We start from the raw sequence: 17,198 nt of genomic DNA on the forward strand, positions 1-17,198 counted from the left end.
TTATAATCCTTATTATTTCTATCCTACTTTCTATATGGAAGTGGATTTAAGTTTGGAATTAAATGGAACTTTTAAGCATTTTTTTCATGCTTGGGCATTTTCCCTATTATGTCACCAGCTGAAAAGGTGTGTCCTGTATAATTACTATCCTTTGTTCTTTTCTCCACTCTTCCAATTGTAATGATTTTTATAGGCTCAGTATGGAATAGTTCTTGATAGGGGGGAAAAAATCTTTAATAGCAGCATATAATGAAGCCCTGACAACTAAGACAGTGTGTCCTTAATTTTTATAGAAACAAAATTTGAGCATTGGAAGTTTTTAATTATTGGGCTTTCACCGTTAGTATTCCCATATTTAAATTTAAAAAAAAATCTTGGATCTTTAAAAAGTAAAAATAGTAGCCTCAGCAGTCTCTGTACTTAGCACTATAATCCTCAAAATATTTTGCAAATCTAAGCCTGTGAGAGTTAACACTATCTTGTGCTAATGAAGGCCATGTGTTTTAGAAATGCTTTCAGAAAGAACTACATATTAAGCATACGCCTCAGTTTTGTTTTAATTTCATTAAACTAAACTTAAATAGAATTGTTTGTTAGGATGCTGGTGAGGACCTAGGCCTTCTTTGGGGGAGAGGGTTTGCTTTGGGGTCATAATTGGGGTCTCTTTTGGTCACCATTGTGTGCTGAGCAAAAGCTGTTGCCTTTTCTCTCTTGCTGGAAGAAGAATCATTAATAGCCCCCTTTGAGACATGGAGACAATGCTACCTAGGGTGCCCTTTGCAAAGACATCTTACAGAGCTTCTTTCTATATGCTTCTGCCTCCCAAGGGTTTTAATAAGCCTAGGGGCCATTTATTTCTTTGGCTATTAAACAGGAATTTCTTTTCCTGAAATAAGAAAATAAGGTGACCAGGGCTGTGTGCTGCTTCTTGAAGATCCCGTTTGGCTCCATTTGAGCTGAGAGCCCTTCCTCCTGGGCTCTGATCCTGTGCCCACCTGGCAGCTCCTTGTGGGTATGGCTACCCTGGCCCACAGGCTTCAGTGACCAGAATTGTTGTAATTTCTATTGTCTTAAGATTTAGAGGACAGCATTAATTTTTACCCGCATCCCTCACAGAAATAATTCTGCGTTCAATTAGATCTCCAAATGTATTGACTTTTTACATTTGAGAGCACGATGTTATTTTGGTTTTGTTGTAATTATGCAATTGAACCAAATCCTAACATCAAAAACCTGTGACTATGTTTAGTGGATCTTTTGAGAATGGCTTTTATTTTTAAGAAATTTTTGCTACTGGTACTTCCTAATGAGCCCTTGACTCCAAAATAAAGTCATTCTTATTAGCATTTGATACTTTTTCTGGATCTAAATTTGAGCACACATTTAAGTGTTTGCTTGGGAAATGGTGACATTAGAGGTTAATGCTTACTATTAGAAAATTCCATGCTGTTATTCAGTTTTTAAGCTTCACTTCTTACCTTAAATCTACAAATAACTTACCCTTTACAAGATAGTTTCTTTTGAAGGATACAAAGGACTGAGAGACCACAAAATACCCAAAAAATGGTGTGGGAGGAAGATTTTTACCTGTGAATTGTTGTATTCTCTTACATAGTTATAAATGTGATCTTAGGATTTGGAACAGGAAGAGCACTTTCACAGTAAGCCTTTTGGGGTGGGTAATTCTAATTCTGCCAATCATTAATGTATTTAATGTCAGTGGGTGGTAGCATTTTCAAGGACTTAATATGGCAAGTCTTCATCTATGAAAGAAGAACTTTGAGATCTTAGAAGGGGAACCTTTGGATGTTAGCTTTCAACCCAAGAAGTTGGTAGGGAGGGACTAGGAATGAAAATCTAGTTCAAACAAGTTTTCATTAAATAAATTCTCTCCACCACCCCACCCCCCTTTCTTTTGACACCCCCCTCCCCCCACACACAATGTCCTTCTCTATAGACAGTTTAATGTTTGTGCATGTACAGTATAATTTGATGACAAGAATTGGTCTGCAACAACCACAACTAGTATGAGATTGTAGCCCATGTGTGAGCTCTCTGGGTGCCTCGTGGCTTCATTTTCCTAATTATTCTCCAGTAATCTGAGACTCTGCAACCAAGTTGGGCTTTCCAAAATTGAGTTCAGTGTTTGCCAGAATGCAGCGTGGCTGAGCTCTGAAGATTTGCTTAGTTCAGTTATTTTGGGCTAAGTTTTATCTTAATAATTCATTCCATATGGTTTTAACTGTGATTTGTCTTACAGATTCTGTTTTGTCTCATAAGTTGTTCTGTTGGTCAAAGTACTAAATATTATGAGACTGAGTATGTTCCCCAATTATGTGTTATAAATAGGTTAAACTTATATGTTTGGGATATAGACAAAGGGTCTGCCTGGGTCTTAGGTATAGGCCCTGGCACAGTGATACTTGCTTGGAAATACAGGGTTGCTGCAAGAAATGGTTTAGGTCAGTTCTTGCTACAGTGGTTAAAGTGACATTTGGTAATCAGCCCATTGCCACGAAGAAAGGATTTGCATTACAAACCATTACATAATTCCCTTGGAATAGAAGCTCTTCCATAATAGTAATTAAATTGTTGAAAGAAAATCAGTTGCGCATATTCAATTTAGGAATGTAAATTAAACAACTCATTCATTTTGCTAGTAGCCCAAAGAAGAAGTTGGGGCTTCCTGCCATTCCTGGGTCTTCTTCCCTTTCCCATCTAGTCTCCCTCTACCGGATAGACAGTGTCATGGAACGTCTTAGCATATGTTGTGATCAAGGATTTCCTTTCACATTCCATTGTCAGAAACTAGAGTGATTTTAAATCTTTCTGTAGAACTTTTGTTGTTTAATAGTTTCAGTTGTGTCCAACTTTTTGTGACCCCATTTGGGATTATCTTGGCAAACCTCATTTGACCAATGAGGAAACTGAGGCAAACAGGGTTACGTGACTTCCCCAGGGTCACACAGCTAATAAATGTCTGAGGGCAGATTTAAACTCAAGAAGGGTCTTCCTTACTCTAGACGCAGCACTCTATCCACTCTGCCACCTCACTGTAGGACAGTGGAAAACAATCATGACCAGAGCTTGTGCAGGCCGTTTGTAGTCGGTCATTTGGCCTAGCCATATAGTTAAGTATTATGATGTTACAGTTTGAATCATGATAATGATGAAAAATAATAATAATAATAATAATAATGGGCTTACAAAACTCTTTACAAATGTCATTTCATTTTATCCTCACAACCACCCTTGGAGGTAAGTACTACTGCTGTTTCTGTTTTCCAGGTCAGGAAACTGAAGCAGACAGACTAAGTGACTTGCCCAGGGCCTTAATTGTCTGCGCCTGGATTACAACTCAGGTCTTTCTTCCCACACTCTCTCCATAGACATAGACTCTACCACTTAGAGTAAGCTACTTCAGAAGGTTTATTGCCCAAAAGAAGACCAAATGAATCAGGAATTGGGTGAAATTATACTGGCCATTTGAAGTGATGATAATATTGTTAATGATATCATATTAGGCCCTCTTTTGGCTTTTATTTCCTCATCTCTAAAAGAAGGCTGGGTTAGAGGAATAATGAGTTCCCTGGCTGTTTGCAGTAAGAAGAAAGGAAGAATTCGCACGCTAACTTTAACCTCTCATTGGAAATAAGTCTTAGTTACAATGTACTCATTCCAGTCTCCAGCTACCATCTCTAAATATCAGCCAATTTTCTTTAAAGTAGCTTTAAAAAATAGGTTCCTGTGCATCTCTGAGAGGAACAAAGCTATTTTGTGTTTGACTTCAAATATGTAACAGGAACACTTGGCCTCTTAGCTGTGTTTGAAGGTTAAATAAGGATTATTTTTACAGTGACAGGCAAGAGCGGCTCTGCCACTGACTGTCTAACCTTGGGCAGGTTGTTCTTCATCTAAAAGACTAAAGGAGGAAGACTAGACTAACCCTTATCTGGCAGCGAACTTAGAAGTCAGCTGTTGTTTGTGTCCAGGAATTATACAGACACATTGCCATGTGTTCCTGATGGTACTGTATTCACTGGTTCCAAAATATTTGCTTTTTTGCTCTAATTCAATGTTAATCTCTCAAAACTCCTACTCTCACAATCACTTCTGTGCCAAAATAGAATATTGGTGTCAAGCATGTCAAATAGCTGAAAGGAAGTTATGACTCAGAAGAGCAGTCTCATTCCCGTTGCTATCATTTGGTGTATTTCTTTTAAAAAAAAATTGCTAACAGGCTATTAGAATCCTGAAGAGTTTGAAACATATATGGTTGTAGTTTATATATAAAAGACAAAAACACAAGCCCTTTCCACACTATATGGAACATAGAAGTAAATATATGTTTTGTGTTTGTTTTTTTCCCTTGGAAAACTTAAGACTGATGTCATGTTCCCTGGTGCCTTTGGGCATCCACCAAAAGCACTGCTTAGATAAGGTCAGAGTTAACCTCATGGTGTCTCAGTGGCCACGTGAATACAAAGAGGATCATTTACAGAATCATTTCACTTGTACCAACTCGGTCATTCAGTTGATTGGGCCCAGAAGGTACTTCTAGAGCATCTTTTCCTAACCACTGGTTGTCAGATCACCTATTTTGTCACTATTGGAAAACACATAAATGGTCCCTTACCTATGTCAGCAAGATAGGTGTCTAGAGACAAAAGTATTTTACAGAAGGTTTGCTAACATGAGGGAAAAAATTGAAACTAGGGAAAATTTTTTAAAGTTGTAGGCAGTATTTTACCCCTTAAAATCTAAAATCACACTTTTAGCTAAGGAATATAAAAATGCATTCCTAACAGTTTGGTTTGTTTAAATTCCCTTGTGTATTAAATTTGAAAATGTTTATTCAGATAGTAAGTACAGACTTAGTAATTGTATGTTTTTTCATGTTTTAAATGTTTGTTACAAAAGACTGCTTGGATTAAGGAACATGGGTCTTTTCCTGCCTCCCATCTGATTGTGGAGGCACTGATGGGCGGAGGGGAGACTTAAAAAGCCCACAGGTAGAAAAGTCACTGAATTTTCCCTTCCGTCATTAAAAGTACTCGAGAGAGAAAAGAAAATATCTTTGCTCATGAGTTTGAGAGTTGTTACTGTCGTGCCCAGTGTGGAAAAATTACAACTTGTTACTATAGGTATTTGGCATTTACATACTTCTATTTCATCGTTTTACAAGTCATTTAAGGGAACTAAAGACTAGATAGCAATATACCAAGTAATAGAAAAGATTTTATTTATACATGTATTAAGCAAAACATCTTCCAAAATGTTCTTGGAAATGATTTCTTTTCCAAATTATAGGGTTCCCCTCCCCCTTCCAGTCTTCAATCTTTTATCTTTGCCTTAGTTCATGAGCTGCCATTTCTATTTTCTGTTCTTCTAGACTTCTTTTGCCCAGAATTCTAGTCAGGTACCTACAAGGAAAGGTTCCTACTCTATGAGACCCTAAGCTACAAAATCCAGAATTTCTGACTCCTCTAAAGGACACCACCTACTTAAGGCAAGACTACATCTCTGTACTGTTCCTGACAGATAATTTGTACCTTAGAACTACACTGCAGTCCTGGAACTGAGGCCTAGAGAGAAAATTTGCTTAAAATGCAAACACTTCACAAGTATCAGAGCCAGGACTTACACCCCATTCATCTTGGTTCAGTAATCTTTTCACACTGGGGTACAGAGGGGCTGTTTGCTCACAGATAATTTTTTTCCTGTAAAGTATCTCTGGTGAAAGGAGCAACAAGAAAAGGCTATTATTAATCCTGCTAACTCTAATTTTATAAAATCCTTCACTAAGGTAGTTTGCTTGTCTCAAAATCTTTAATAGCTTAAAACTGCACCAAGACTTTTGGGACACCCTGAGAGATCATTGGCTTGACCTTACAGTACCAGAAAATAAATTGTTCTCAGTGAAAAAATTCTCAGATGTACAGCTAAAAGCATTCAATTCATGGCACTAGTAAAAAATATTCTATGGTTAACCATCTTGAACATTTTTTGTTTTTAAAAATTTACTATAAAATGTTTCAGTTTGACAGGGAATGTTAGCGTGAGATTGTGTTTTCCTAGAATTTTACAGTTACATATTTTTTTTCCTGAGAAAGCCTTGTGCTCTGCTGAAAACTGCTTAAAGTCTTAGGAACAGAAGATACCAAAGGGCTAAGGAGGGGTGATTGTCACAAAGTCAGGAAAAGTTGTGTCCTTGACAGGGTCTCTCAAGCTCTGAGCCAAGAATCCCTTCTTTCATGTAGCTCACCCAGGCTTTGCTCAAAGACCTTTGAACTCACTATCTCCCAGTATATTTTGGAATAATTCCGTTGTGGGATTGTCGTTAAATGAAGCCTAAATTTTTTTGGTTTCATTGGACAATTTTTACCCATCATTCCTAAATTCTGACCTTTGACATTAAGCAGAATAAGTCTAATCTTCCCATCACATATCCCCAGTTCCCAACTGATCCTCATGGGTCATAGTCTGCAGTTTTCTCACCATCTTGGTTATCCTCTTTTGGATATTCTCTAGCTTATCTACATCATTCCAAATATGGTGACATTCAAAACTGAGCAGCATTCCAGTGGCAGCCTCACAATACAAAATACAGTAAAAACATCAACTTTTGTTCTGGGTACTTTGCCATCCAGTGCACTAAATACTGTTTTTTGAATGCCATTTTTCTAGCCTCAAGGTATTTTGAGTCTTGACTACAAAAATTTCTGTAGCACTTTCTCTAGAAGTTCTGTGTTAAGCTTTCCCTCCCAGCTTATATTGAGAGGCAGTGTGTTGAATTTGGAATCAGAGGACCTCTCACTTACTTGTGTGATCTTGGGCAAACTCAGCCTCACTGGGCCTTAATTTCCTTAAATGAAAGATCTGAGGGGGTTGGACTAAGTATCCTGAGGTTCCTTCAGGCTCTAAATGTGTGATCGTATGAGCATCAGCAAGTCTGACAAGAAATGTCTTCAAGTTAACTGATTAAAACTTGAAATCAGTACAGGTCCCTAGGTGATTCTACTTTAGCTCGATGTGGTTCTAATTATATAATACATAATACAATGATTGTGGATGTTCTGTAATGTTGGGCCCTGGGCAATGCCCCTTCACTATCTAAACTAAAAATTAGGCAGATGTATGGCAATCTTATGAGAAAACTAGTGGTGGGAAGAGAGCTTTGTAGAAATGAGCGATGAAGCACATTACTAGTTTGAGACAGTGTCTCAAGCTACCCGAGTGGAGCAGCATATAGAGTGCCACTCCTGAAGTCAGGAAGACCTGAGTTCAAATCCAGCCTCAGACCCTGGGCAAGTCACTTAATCCTGTTGGCCTCAGTCTCCTCATCTGTAAAATGAGGTGGAGAAAAATATAGCAAACCACTCCAGTATCTTTGCCAAGAAAACCCCAAATGGGGTCATGAAGAGTCAGAAACGACAACAACACAGATTGAATAAGATGATTAAGTCTTTATTATTTTAGCAGGGCATAAATATTTTTTATTGTAATCCAAGCAAGCAAACAGTACTTTCCTTATAGATTCACTAATTTTTTTGTTTTTAAAGCATTAAGAAAATTAGTCTTAGTCTTCTATCCTTGTGGATAAGAAAAAAGACTATTGTGTTAGAAAAGAGGAGATTTTTAAGTCAATTAATGGTAAAAAAAAAAAAATGCCCTTATTAAACAACTGCTTTTTTTAGATGCCTTGAATGAGTGCTTATGAATTTAAAATAGAATGGCAGTAATGGTTATTCCTAAAGTGACCTGCATTTTGAGAACTGTGGGTCTGGGACTAAGACAGTTGGCACACTCCTCTGGCACAAGATCTTAGTGTCCCTAGAATTTCAGTGGGGGAAACAGGACAGGACAGCGAAGGCTGACACAGTACACTTGGCCTTGACCTGCATGAGGGGGGTTGTAATGTTAGAGGATTTAGAGCTGGCAGACATCTTTGAGAAGTCTCTGCTCTTCCTCTCGTGTGCCATTAACTGGATTTAGAGTCAGAAGATCAGTCTTTTAATTCCCAGTTTTCCCCATATAGGTGTATGACTGTCACTTCCCTTGACTGGTTTCATTTGTAAAACAAGGGATTTGAACTAAGGCTCCTTCCAGCATTAGATTTGTTGATCCCATGAGGTACCAAGAGTTAAAGCTGTCCAAGGTCACACACCTAGGAAATTAACAGAGCCAGGTTTCAAGCCAAGGCCCAGATATTTCCCTGGGTAAACTTTTTAGCAAGCTTGTAACTCTTCTAGGGGAAACATGCTTTATAAATTCAGAACTCCCAGGGCAGTGGGATATAAAATTCAATACAGACATTCTCATGCCTCTTCAGCCTGCATTACCCCAGGACAGAAATGTTTCCAGGTCTAAGCAAGTTAGGTAATTGTTCTTCTTTTTGACTAGGCAGCATAATTCGTTGTATGAGGCGTCTGGAAGAATTGCTTCGGCAGATGTGTCAAGCTGCAAAAGCTATTGGAAACACTGAACTGGAGAATAAATTTGCAGAAGGTTTGTGCCTCACCCTTAACCAATGGATTTTTTTCCTAATAAAAGTGTTGGTTTATATATGTTGATTTTCTAGGGAGCCTTTTTACTTTGATATCCAAATAAAAAGTACAAAAATGCATATAAGTGGGCCAGGCCTGTGAAGGAGTTCGCCTGCTGAAGGCCAAGTTGGTGTCAGTGTTTAGAGCCATGAAATCAGAATTAGTATTGATGCTTTAAACAACTTTTTTTTTATTCCACTAGTTCCACATTTGCTCTATTAGTAGCAAATATTTTGTTCTATACCTCTTGATTCTAAAATCTAAGTGTCAGGGGAGCATTGCTCTATTCAATCAAGAGGAATGTCATGGTCAGTGTTGAATAATTAGACTAAGGAAGTATGATGATGTTGACAGGAACTAAGTTTCTCACTCACCAGTTTTAAGTATTCTGACGTACGTGTGCTCTTGCTAACTTAGTATTCGTGTCTGTTTTCTTTTATTATAGGAATCACTAAAATCAAGAGAGATATTGTGTTTGCTGCAAGCCTTTACCTGTAGAATCAACCACTTACTGGTGTCAGCCATCATGTCCCCCTCAACATTGCAGAGACAGCTCTTTGGATTTTCTCTAAACAAATGGACAACTCTTATTCCAAGACAGTCTTCATCATAAACGTTTTAATTTGTATTGTATTTAAAACAAGCATCATTCTAGCAAAGTATATGTCATACACATTTGTACATAAAAGCATTACCACATTATTTTAATAAAAAAAAATGTACAGGTGGGTAGTATTTTAGTGAAAGGTTTGAAATCTTTTGAATGAATTTTAAAGCTATTGTTGTGTTAAATGTGACTATATACACAGGTAAAGTGGGCGTCTGAGAGGTATAGCAGCAGCAGTCCCTTAAAGGCTTTTTGCACCAGGAGGAAATTATCATTATCTTTTCCTTCTGCTGTTATCATTTTCCTTTAGAAAGCAGGCAATTTTAGCTCCTTATGCTTGGTGATTGCTTCCGTAATGATTTCCATTTGTTGGTGTCTCATGCAAAGTTGTGTGTGAGTCCTCTTCTTTTCTTTGCTTAAATGGACAGTTTCTTTCCTCAAAGAAATCTGATACAAATACAACCTAAGAAGAAGATTAAAATATTGTTTACTGAAATTTTCTCTAGAACCAACGGGGTGGGGGGAGGGAGGGATGAGACAACAACTAAGTTTAAGGGATCAGATTTTTGTTTTATTCTTTGTATTACTTTCCACATCACATTCCCTTTTGTAGTAATCTGCCTTCGTTTTGGGCTAAGTATGGTGAAGGAGTATGTTGTCATTCCTACAGCAGCATTTTATACTATCATCCCTATCATTCAAGGGTTGTTTGCCACTTCCTGAGAAGAAATATTATCACTGAATTTTTTTTAAAGTAAAAAAAAATGCCAAAGAGGATGATTTGGTAACTTTCACGATGTCCAAATGTTTTATAGATGGAAATCCACCCAGCAAATAGAAAAGTCCTTTGGTTTGGTCCGTACACCCCAACTCCCAGTGCCCCAGTGATCTTAATGGGGGGAGGTGGAGGAGCTATTTTTTGTCCAATAAAATGTTAAAAAGTAGAAAAGCTTAAGAATTCTTCTTAGATGCTTCAAGTTCCCGGAGTACAGAGACTACATGTTTCTTTATTTGTATTTTCTTAAGTGCATTACATATAGGTGCTTAATTTTTTTAGAACTGTATGGAATACACCTGGAAATGAAATAAAAAATTAGGGAGTCCCAGTTCCACCCTTAATTCATTTCACTTTATCTGGAAACCCAACTTTCCTCATCTGCAGGTACACTAGCTTCCAACTAGAGTCCAATTCTTAACCTTCTTTTTACTCTAGGAAGCCTGGTCTACAGCTGAGCTTGTATACTTACAACAAGTATTGCAACCACAGCTCCCTGGATGAGTCCAGTCAGCACGTCACTCCAGTGATGTTTATAGTCAGAAACACGAGAAAGCCCCACGTAGATAGATAAAGCGATGAAAGCAAACTGAAGTGTGGGGCGCAAAAGTCGTGCCCAGTCTGCCTTCATTCTGGCTTGGAGATAAAGCTATAAAGAGAAACAGGGACAGTCAAATGGTTTTGAAGCCCCTAAAAAATGCCACCACATTCCTGGGTGTAGAGTGGAAGGATTCTAATAAACTAAAGGATACTGGACAGTTAAACATTCATTGCCTTTCACTACACTAAGTAACCTTCATATGGGGGCTGGAAACACTTCCACTAACATAAGAAGGGGTTACAAGATCCACAGTAGGGTCCCAATCCGTACTTGCTGATTTGGATTTTATTTTGCTCTTACTAGCCAATCTAGAGAAGATAAGAACATTTAACTTCTCTGGGAATAAAGGAGAGCCAGCCCTAGGAGCAGGAGGTCGTCTCCTGCTTCTTCCCTAAACAATGAACTTGCTGCCCCTTTAGTTGACCAAATGAATCCTTATTTAGCCTCCCCCTTCTCACTATTAACATTTCCTAACCATGGGTTACCAAGGCAACAGACCCTTGAATGATTTAGGTTCTTGGACCACCTGTGTCTATTTTAAAATAATTTAGAACTTAAGAAAAAATTATTCTCTGATGCAGACTAATATTTACTTAACATGTTCTGCCTATTTTATTATACAGTCTAATGAGAAGGCAATGTGGTACAGTGGGGAAAGCCTTGGTTTGGCGCTTGGCCTTCTTAGTCATTCTCTAAGACTGTGCTCCTAAATTCCATACATTAGTTGACTGAGTTGCTCCTGCTCTCTGGACGCAGGATCAGCCTGGTCTTTACAAGTCCTATGCACCAAAGGTTTCTAAAATGCATTACCTTGCCAACTAATTTTAGTCAGCCACTCCCTGTTAGAATTAGAACGGAGCATAAACTTATTGCTAGGTCCAAGCAGTCAAGGACCTAGCAAGTATGATGTGAGCCTCAAGCTCACCCCCTGGCAACAACTCCCTATCCCTGGTTTGTTAGTCATATAATGAGCTCCCTCTGGATCTCCTTCCTCTTTCTGATTCATCCATATTGTCTCTCTGAACTAGTTTGACTTGGAAGTTTTTATATAGCTTGAGTTAGCAACACTACCAGTTGTTCCCATCTCTTCTAAGAGTATGTTTCACAGAGACATGAAGTCAACCTAGATGAAGGAAGACTATAAGCTAAGTACTAGGGAAACAAAGACAAAAACATGAATGTCACCAAGCATGGTCATTTTATTTTCTCCTCCAAAAAATGTTTTTGCTCATCTACTCTCTTAAATCAGATGACCTCTAAGATATCTCTTCTAATTTTAAGGTTTAATGAATGCTGCTTATTTCTAAAACATTTTTCCAGATTCTTAAAGACTAAAACCTTAAAACTAGAAATAGATATGGTAAGAGGGTGAGCTCCAGCAGAATTGTTCCAAGAATAGAGAAACTTTTTCCAATTAAGAGTCTTGAAGGTTTGGACGATAAGGGGAAAGAGAAAAGGAAGCAAAGAAAAGCCATGGGAAGGAGCCCAATCTGAGATAGTGGCAAAAAAGCTTCTGGACACAAGGCAATTCACAAAGGTCAGGAAACTGGCAGAAGTATTAGAGGAAGAAGGTGTGGTAAAGTAACTAGGATTCGATCCAAGGATCACATTGAAGAGAACAGTCTCAGTAGCCAAATGAGAGAGACCATCACACCTCCAGGGAGGACTGCAAAATGCTGGAAAAAGCAGGGGTTATAAAGAAAAAGATATCCGTGGTGCAGTCCACCACCCCACCAAAAGCTGCCCATCAAAAAGGTTTGCAGGATCACAAATTTAGAAAGGGAAAAGACTCGAGTCATTAAAACTACCCTCTTGTTTTACAGATGAGAAAACAGATCCAAATAGGTTAAGTGGGATTTATTCAAGGTCATCCAGATGCTACAAAGTCCTTTTTCCCTATAAGTAGGCTTTACATACAAAAGGGAAAGCAAAGCATTGAATGAATGATGCCACTCTCCAGGGCCAAGCTGGTTTTCAGGTTCCTTTCCCTTAATGTCTTTACAAGTTATAGTAGTACTGGAGGCTTCAGCCTTCTCGCAAATTCACTGCGAGTTAATGTGCTCTGTTGAAATTTGGTGTGCTGAAACAACTGGTTTTCAGAAAGCTCTCAAAAAAGGTTTGCTTCAAGTCAGAAAAAATAAAATTAGAGGGCCAGAAAGGGAAGAAGGCCAAGTATGAGGAAATCTTTCCTTGCCATGATGTATTCCATTGGATTTATCCCTCCCTAAAGGCATGAACAACTTACCCTTAAGATTCCTGTTCTGATCCCAGCCATGAATATAATAGTGTGCTTCCTGGTCTCTAGGTCTCCCTTTTCCAGAATTCAATGCTTCTGCTGTTCTGCAATTCATTTTCTCCTTTGCTGAATTGATGATTTAGTCTCCTGACCCTGATTATTATCTCTATGTGAGAGATTCTAAAATCTTCTATCTTCACCCTTAAGTACTAACAAGCACCTCAAGTTCCAGACTTCCTTGTTTATTAATGGTTAATCTGCTTTTTTTCCAGTCCCCTAGGTTTGACACCCTGGAGTCATATCTATGACTCTCTTTCCTTCACCAGTCACCAAATCCCGTTTTTTTTCCTTCAGAATGTTTCTTGCATCTGTTATTTGCCTCCTTTTAGTCCTGTGATCACCCAAATAGAGATCTTTTCTACATTTTCAGCTAGCCATTGGGGGAAAATGCTAACATGCAAAGAACTATGTTCTACAACATGAATAGAAGATAAATTGGAGATAATTCTCAAGTAAAGGCATTAGTATTGAAGTTTCTTTGCAGAATGTGGAATCTGAGCCGCTACTTGAAGGAGACCAGGAAAAGCAGGAGGTAGAGATGAGGAAGGAGAATATTACAGACATAAAGGTGGAAATGCTGAGTGGGGAGATGGAGTTACTGTGCAAGAAACCCTAAGGGGTTCAGTGTCACTGGACTGAAGGAACTGAGATGTAAGGAGATTAGAAAGGGAAGAAGGCTTTAAAAACCAAACAAACAGAAGTTTATACTCATACACTGGAAGTGACATGAGGAAGGAAGTATTCAACCAAAAGTAACTTCAGGAAAGTGAGAAATGAAGTAGAAAAGCCATTTATTCAAAGGCCAATGAGGAAGAGCGTCCACCTGGAGTAGAAGTAGTGGTTGGTGGTTACTGATAGATGGAATGTGAGTTGAGGTCAAACTGCAAGGTCTTGGATGCCAAGATCTTCCCTTTCCTCCAGCAGGCAGCAGATTTGAGACTTTCATGCAGGGGAATGGCATGATAAAAATCGTGAAAGATGAAGGGGGATGTTCTAAAACAGTGTGGAAACAGTCTGCAAGATGGTTTGGAGTAAGGAAGGATAATTATTAGGAGGACTAGCATAGTGATCCAGGTATTGAACCAGGGTGGGAACAGAAAGGAAAGAATTTGCCTGAGAACCAGAAAAATCATCAGAATATGGATAACTGAATGTTCGCAGAAACACAATCTCAGAGGTGGAAGGGGTCTCGGGTCATCTAGTACAGTCTATACTTGATCACCATAGCATCACATTAAGGCTTCTGGGAATGGAGAAATCATGGCCTCATAAGGCAACTCAGTGCAGGTTTGGACAGTGCTTAATTGTGGAGCTTTTCCTCACAAACTCTCAGCAATCTATTATGCCCGGTGCTGTTCTTTGAGTCAAGAACAAATCTATCCTCACTGCCAACGTGACAACCCCTCAAAATCCTGAAGCTGCAGATTGAAAATATCCGTGGTCTAGTCTTGTCACTATCCTGGTCCCCAGGCACCAGTTTGCCAGTGTTCTTCCTAAATTCAAGGAGAACCTGGACCTCTGTCCTGGTTTTCCCAGAATGGATCCTTGCATTGTGACTGGAGAGTTGAATACTTCAAAAAGAAAAACAACTATGGCAGTGGAGACCCCTCGGTGGCAGAGCAGACAATTCTAAGGAGGCTTGCTGACCAGGCTGGCTTTCCTTGCGTATATTTCGATCTCTGTGAAAGCTTTGCAAAGTAAACAACTTGGGGTCTTGGACACAGAATATGGGCGGGGGGAGCAGGGAGGAGAATCATGCACTGACGTATCTGTCACAAGGTCAGAAACAACTACTTTTTGAACACTTTATGCAGCCTGAACCATATTTGCCTATAACAGTACAAGATAAATGGTCAGCCTTTGTTTGAAGACCATGACTGAGGGCAAGCCACACCCCTAAGGCAGCCAGACAGCTCCAAATATGGGAAAGTTTATGCTAACAGGCCTAAAGCTGTGTTTCTGCAATACCCAACCATTGCTCCTAGTCTGTGGCAAGGCAGAACAAATCTAACCCCTCTTTGCCTGTCACCTCGCCTCAAATGCTAGAAAGCAGCTATCATGTCATTCGCAGCCTGCACTCCCACCCCAACACCATCCCTCCAGTAAGTTTTCTCCAAGTATTTCATAACTGAGTGCACGTGGCAGATGAGGGAAAGAAAAGAGTGTTTCACTCCCACTGCTCCACCTCCTTCTAGATCTTATGAAAGCTCCATTATCAAACAGTGAGATTAATGTCTGTGCTATCTCCCACACAGGATTGTTGGGAGGTATCATTACTCTGCCTCTCCTAAGGTTCCTTCTACTTCAAGTCAACAAGCATTTACAAAGTGCCTACTATGCACCAGGCTCTGTGCTAATGACTGAGGATACAAAGAAAAGGAAAAAGAATCCCTGCCCTCAAGGGCTAAAGAAGGAGAGCATTTCAGACATGGGGGACAGCCAGGGAAAAATGCAGCAGTCGGGACATGAAATGTCTTGTGTGACAAGCAACCAGAAGGCTAGATCACCAAGTGTGTGGAGTCTGGAAAGGCATAAGAACATTGGAAAGTTAAGAAGGACCAAGGCTGTGAAGAGGTTTAGAAGCCAAACAGAGGATTTTCTATTTTATCCTAGAGATGAAAGAGAGGCAGCAGAGCTTCCTGAAGAGGGGATGATATGGTCTGACTGGTGCATCAGAAAGGTCACCATGATAGCTGAGTAGAAAATGAACCAGAACAGGCTGAGACTTGATTGAGGGAGGCCAGTCAAGTCTACTGAGGCGATAAGGGCCTGCCCCAGGGTGGTGGCAATGTGTGTGTGCGCGTGTGTGACATTTCTAGGGTAGAATAAATAAGATTTAGCAATAATAGATTGGATGGGAGTGGGAGGGGAGGAAGGAATCGAATTTTCATTCTAGCTTGGATACTAATGACTCCCAATAAATGTCAAGAAATAACAATGTCAAAAGAATTTTTAAAAATAGAAGAAAATGTAAATATCTCATCAGAAAAACTGACCTAGAAGTAAAGGAGAGATAATTTCAGAATTATACTAAAGCCATGATCAAAGAAAGAGCCTAGATAGCATATTTCAAGAAACCGCCCTGATATTTTAGACCCAAAGGGTAAAATAGAAATTGAAAGAATCTACCCATCATCTTCTGAAAAAGATCCCAAAATTAAAACTCCTAGGAATATTGTAGCCAAATTCCAGAGCTCTCAGGTCAAAGAGAAAATACTTAAGGCAGCCAGAAAGAAATAATTCAAATATCGTGGAACCACAGTCAGAATCACAAAAGATTTAATGGCTTCCACAAAAAAGGAGTGGAGAGCTTGGAATATAATATTCTGGAAAGCAAAGGAGCTAGGATTATAACCAAGAATAACCTACCCAGCAAAACTGAGTATAAGCCTTCAAAGGAAAAAAAAATGGATATTTAATGAGAGGACTTTCAAGCATTCCTGATAAAAAGACCAAAGCTGAAACAGATCATTTGACATTCCAACTCAAGAGAAGCATAAAATGGAAAAACATGAAACATAATCATAAGGGACTCGACAGTTAAACTGGTATATGGGAAGATGATACATGTAGCTCCTAAAGAACTTTTTCATCATTAGGGCAATTAAAAAGAGTTTACATTGACAGAGGTCATGGGTGTGAGTCAATTATGTAGGAATGACCTCCAAAGAAAATGAAGGAGTGAGAAAGAGGGATGCACTGGGAGAAGGGAGAAGAGACAGAATGAGGAATGCTTTCTCACATAAAAAGGGTATGCAAAGAAAAGCCTTTACAATGGGGGGGGAGGGGGGGAGGTAGGCAATGCTTGAGCCTTACTCTCAACAGAATTGGTTCTAGGAGGAAAGAAAATATATACACATTCAGTTGTGTAACTTCCCCAACAGAGAACTAGGAGAGTAAAGGAATAACAGGAGGAGGAGGAGAAGGGTAAAATGATAAAAGGGGGGACAAAGCAAGGGAGGTAGTAGTTAGAAGACTTTTGAGCAGGGATTGGGGGGAGAGAAAGGGGGAGAAGGGAGAGAGAGAAAGAGAAAGAAAAGAGAGAGAGAGAGAATAATGGGATAGAAGAAAATACAAGGTAATGACTGAATACGATGAGTTCACCCAAAAAATGGACACAAATAGAATAATGCATTAGAAACCAGAATCCAACAATATATTGTTTACAAGAGACACACCTGAAACAGAAAGGGACACACAGAGTTTTTTGTTTTGTTTTGTTTTTTTTTAAGGGCTGGAACAGATTCTAATATGCTCCAGCTGAAGTAAAAAAGGCAGACGTAGCAATCATGATCTCGGAAAAGGCAAAAGCAAAAATACCTAATTAAAAGAGAGAATCAGGGAAAACTACCTTTTGCTACTAGGTACTAAAA

General features: G+C 39.1%; 2 protein-coding genes across 4 annotated transcripts in view; one reads left to right on the top strand and one right to left on the bottom strand.

The window, feature by feature from the left end:
• The window catches only part of MTREX (Mtr4 exosome RNA helicase), a 96,121-nt gene extending 85,980 nt beyond the window's left edge, over window positions 1-10,141 (top strand). Inside the window, exons 26-27 of one of the 2 annotated variants that reach the window (XM_036760842.1) lie at window positions 8,404-8,508; window positions 8,992-10,141. In XM_036760842.1, the coding sequence (XP_036616737.1) occupies window positions 8,404-8,508; window positions 8,992-9,044 (158 nt within the window). In that variant the 3' untranslated portion in view covers window positions 9,045-10,141. Of the gene's footprint in view, window positions 1-8,403; window positions 8,611-8,991 lie in introns of those variants that run through there. The other variant, XM_036760835.1, reaches the window with a different exon arrangement.
• PLPP1 (phospholipid phosphatase 1) overlaps window positions 9,145-17,198 on the bottom strand; it is a 119,805-nt gene continuing 111,751 nt past the window's right edge. For both annotated transcript variants that reach the window (XM_036760863.1, XM_036760853.1), the window contains exons 5-6: window positions 10,401-10,577; window positions 9,145-9,616 (exon numbers count right to left, since the gene is read on the bottom strand). In XM_036760863.1, coding sequence (XP_036616758.1) covers window positions 9,485-9,616; window positions 10,401-10,577 — 309 coding nt within the window. In that variant the 3' untranslated portion in view covers window positions 9,145-9,484. The remainder of the gene's footprint in view (window positions 9,617-10,400; window positions 10,578-17,198) is intronic.

The sequence above is a fragment of the Trichosurus vulpecula genome, chromosome 1 (assembly GCF_011100635.1).
Source record: "Trichosurus vulpecula isolate mTriVul1 chromosome 1, mTriVul1.pri, whole genome shotgun sequence".
In the NCBI taxonomy this organism is placed as follows: domain Eukaryota; kingdom Metazoa; phylum Chordata; class Mammalia; order Diprotodontia; family Phalangeridae; genus Trichosurus; species Trichosurus vulpecula.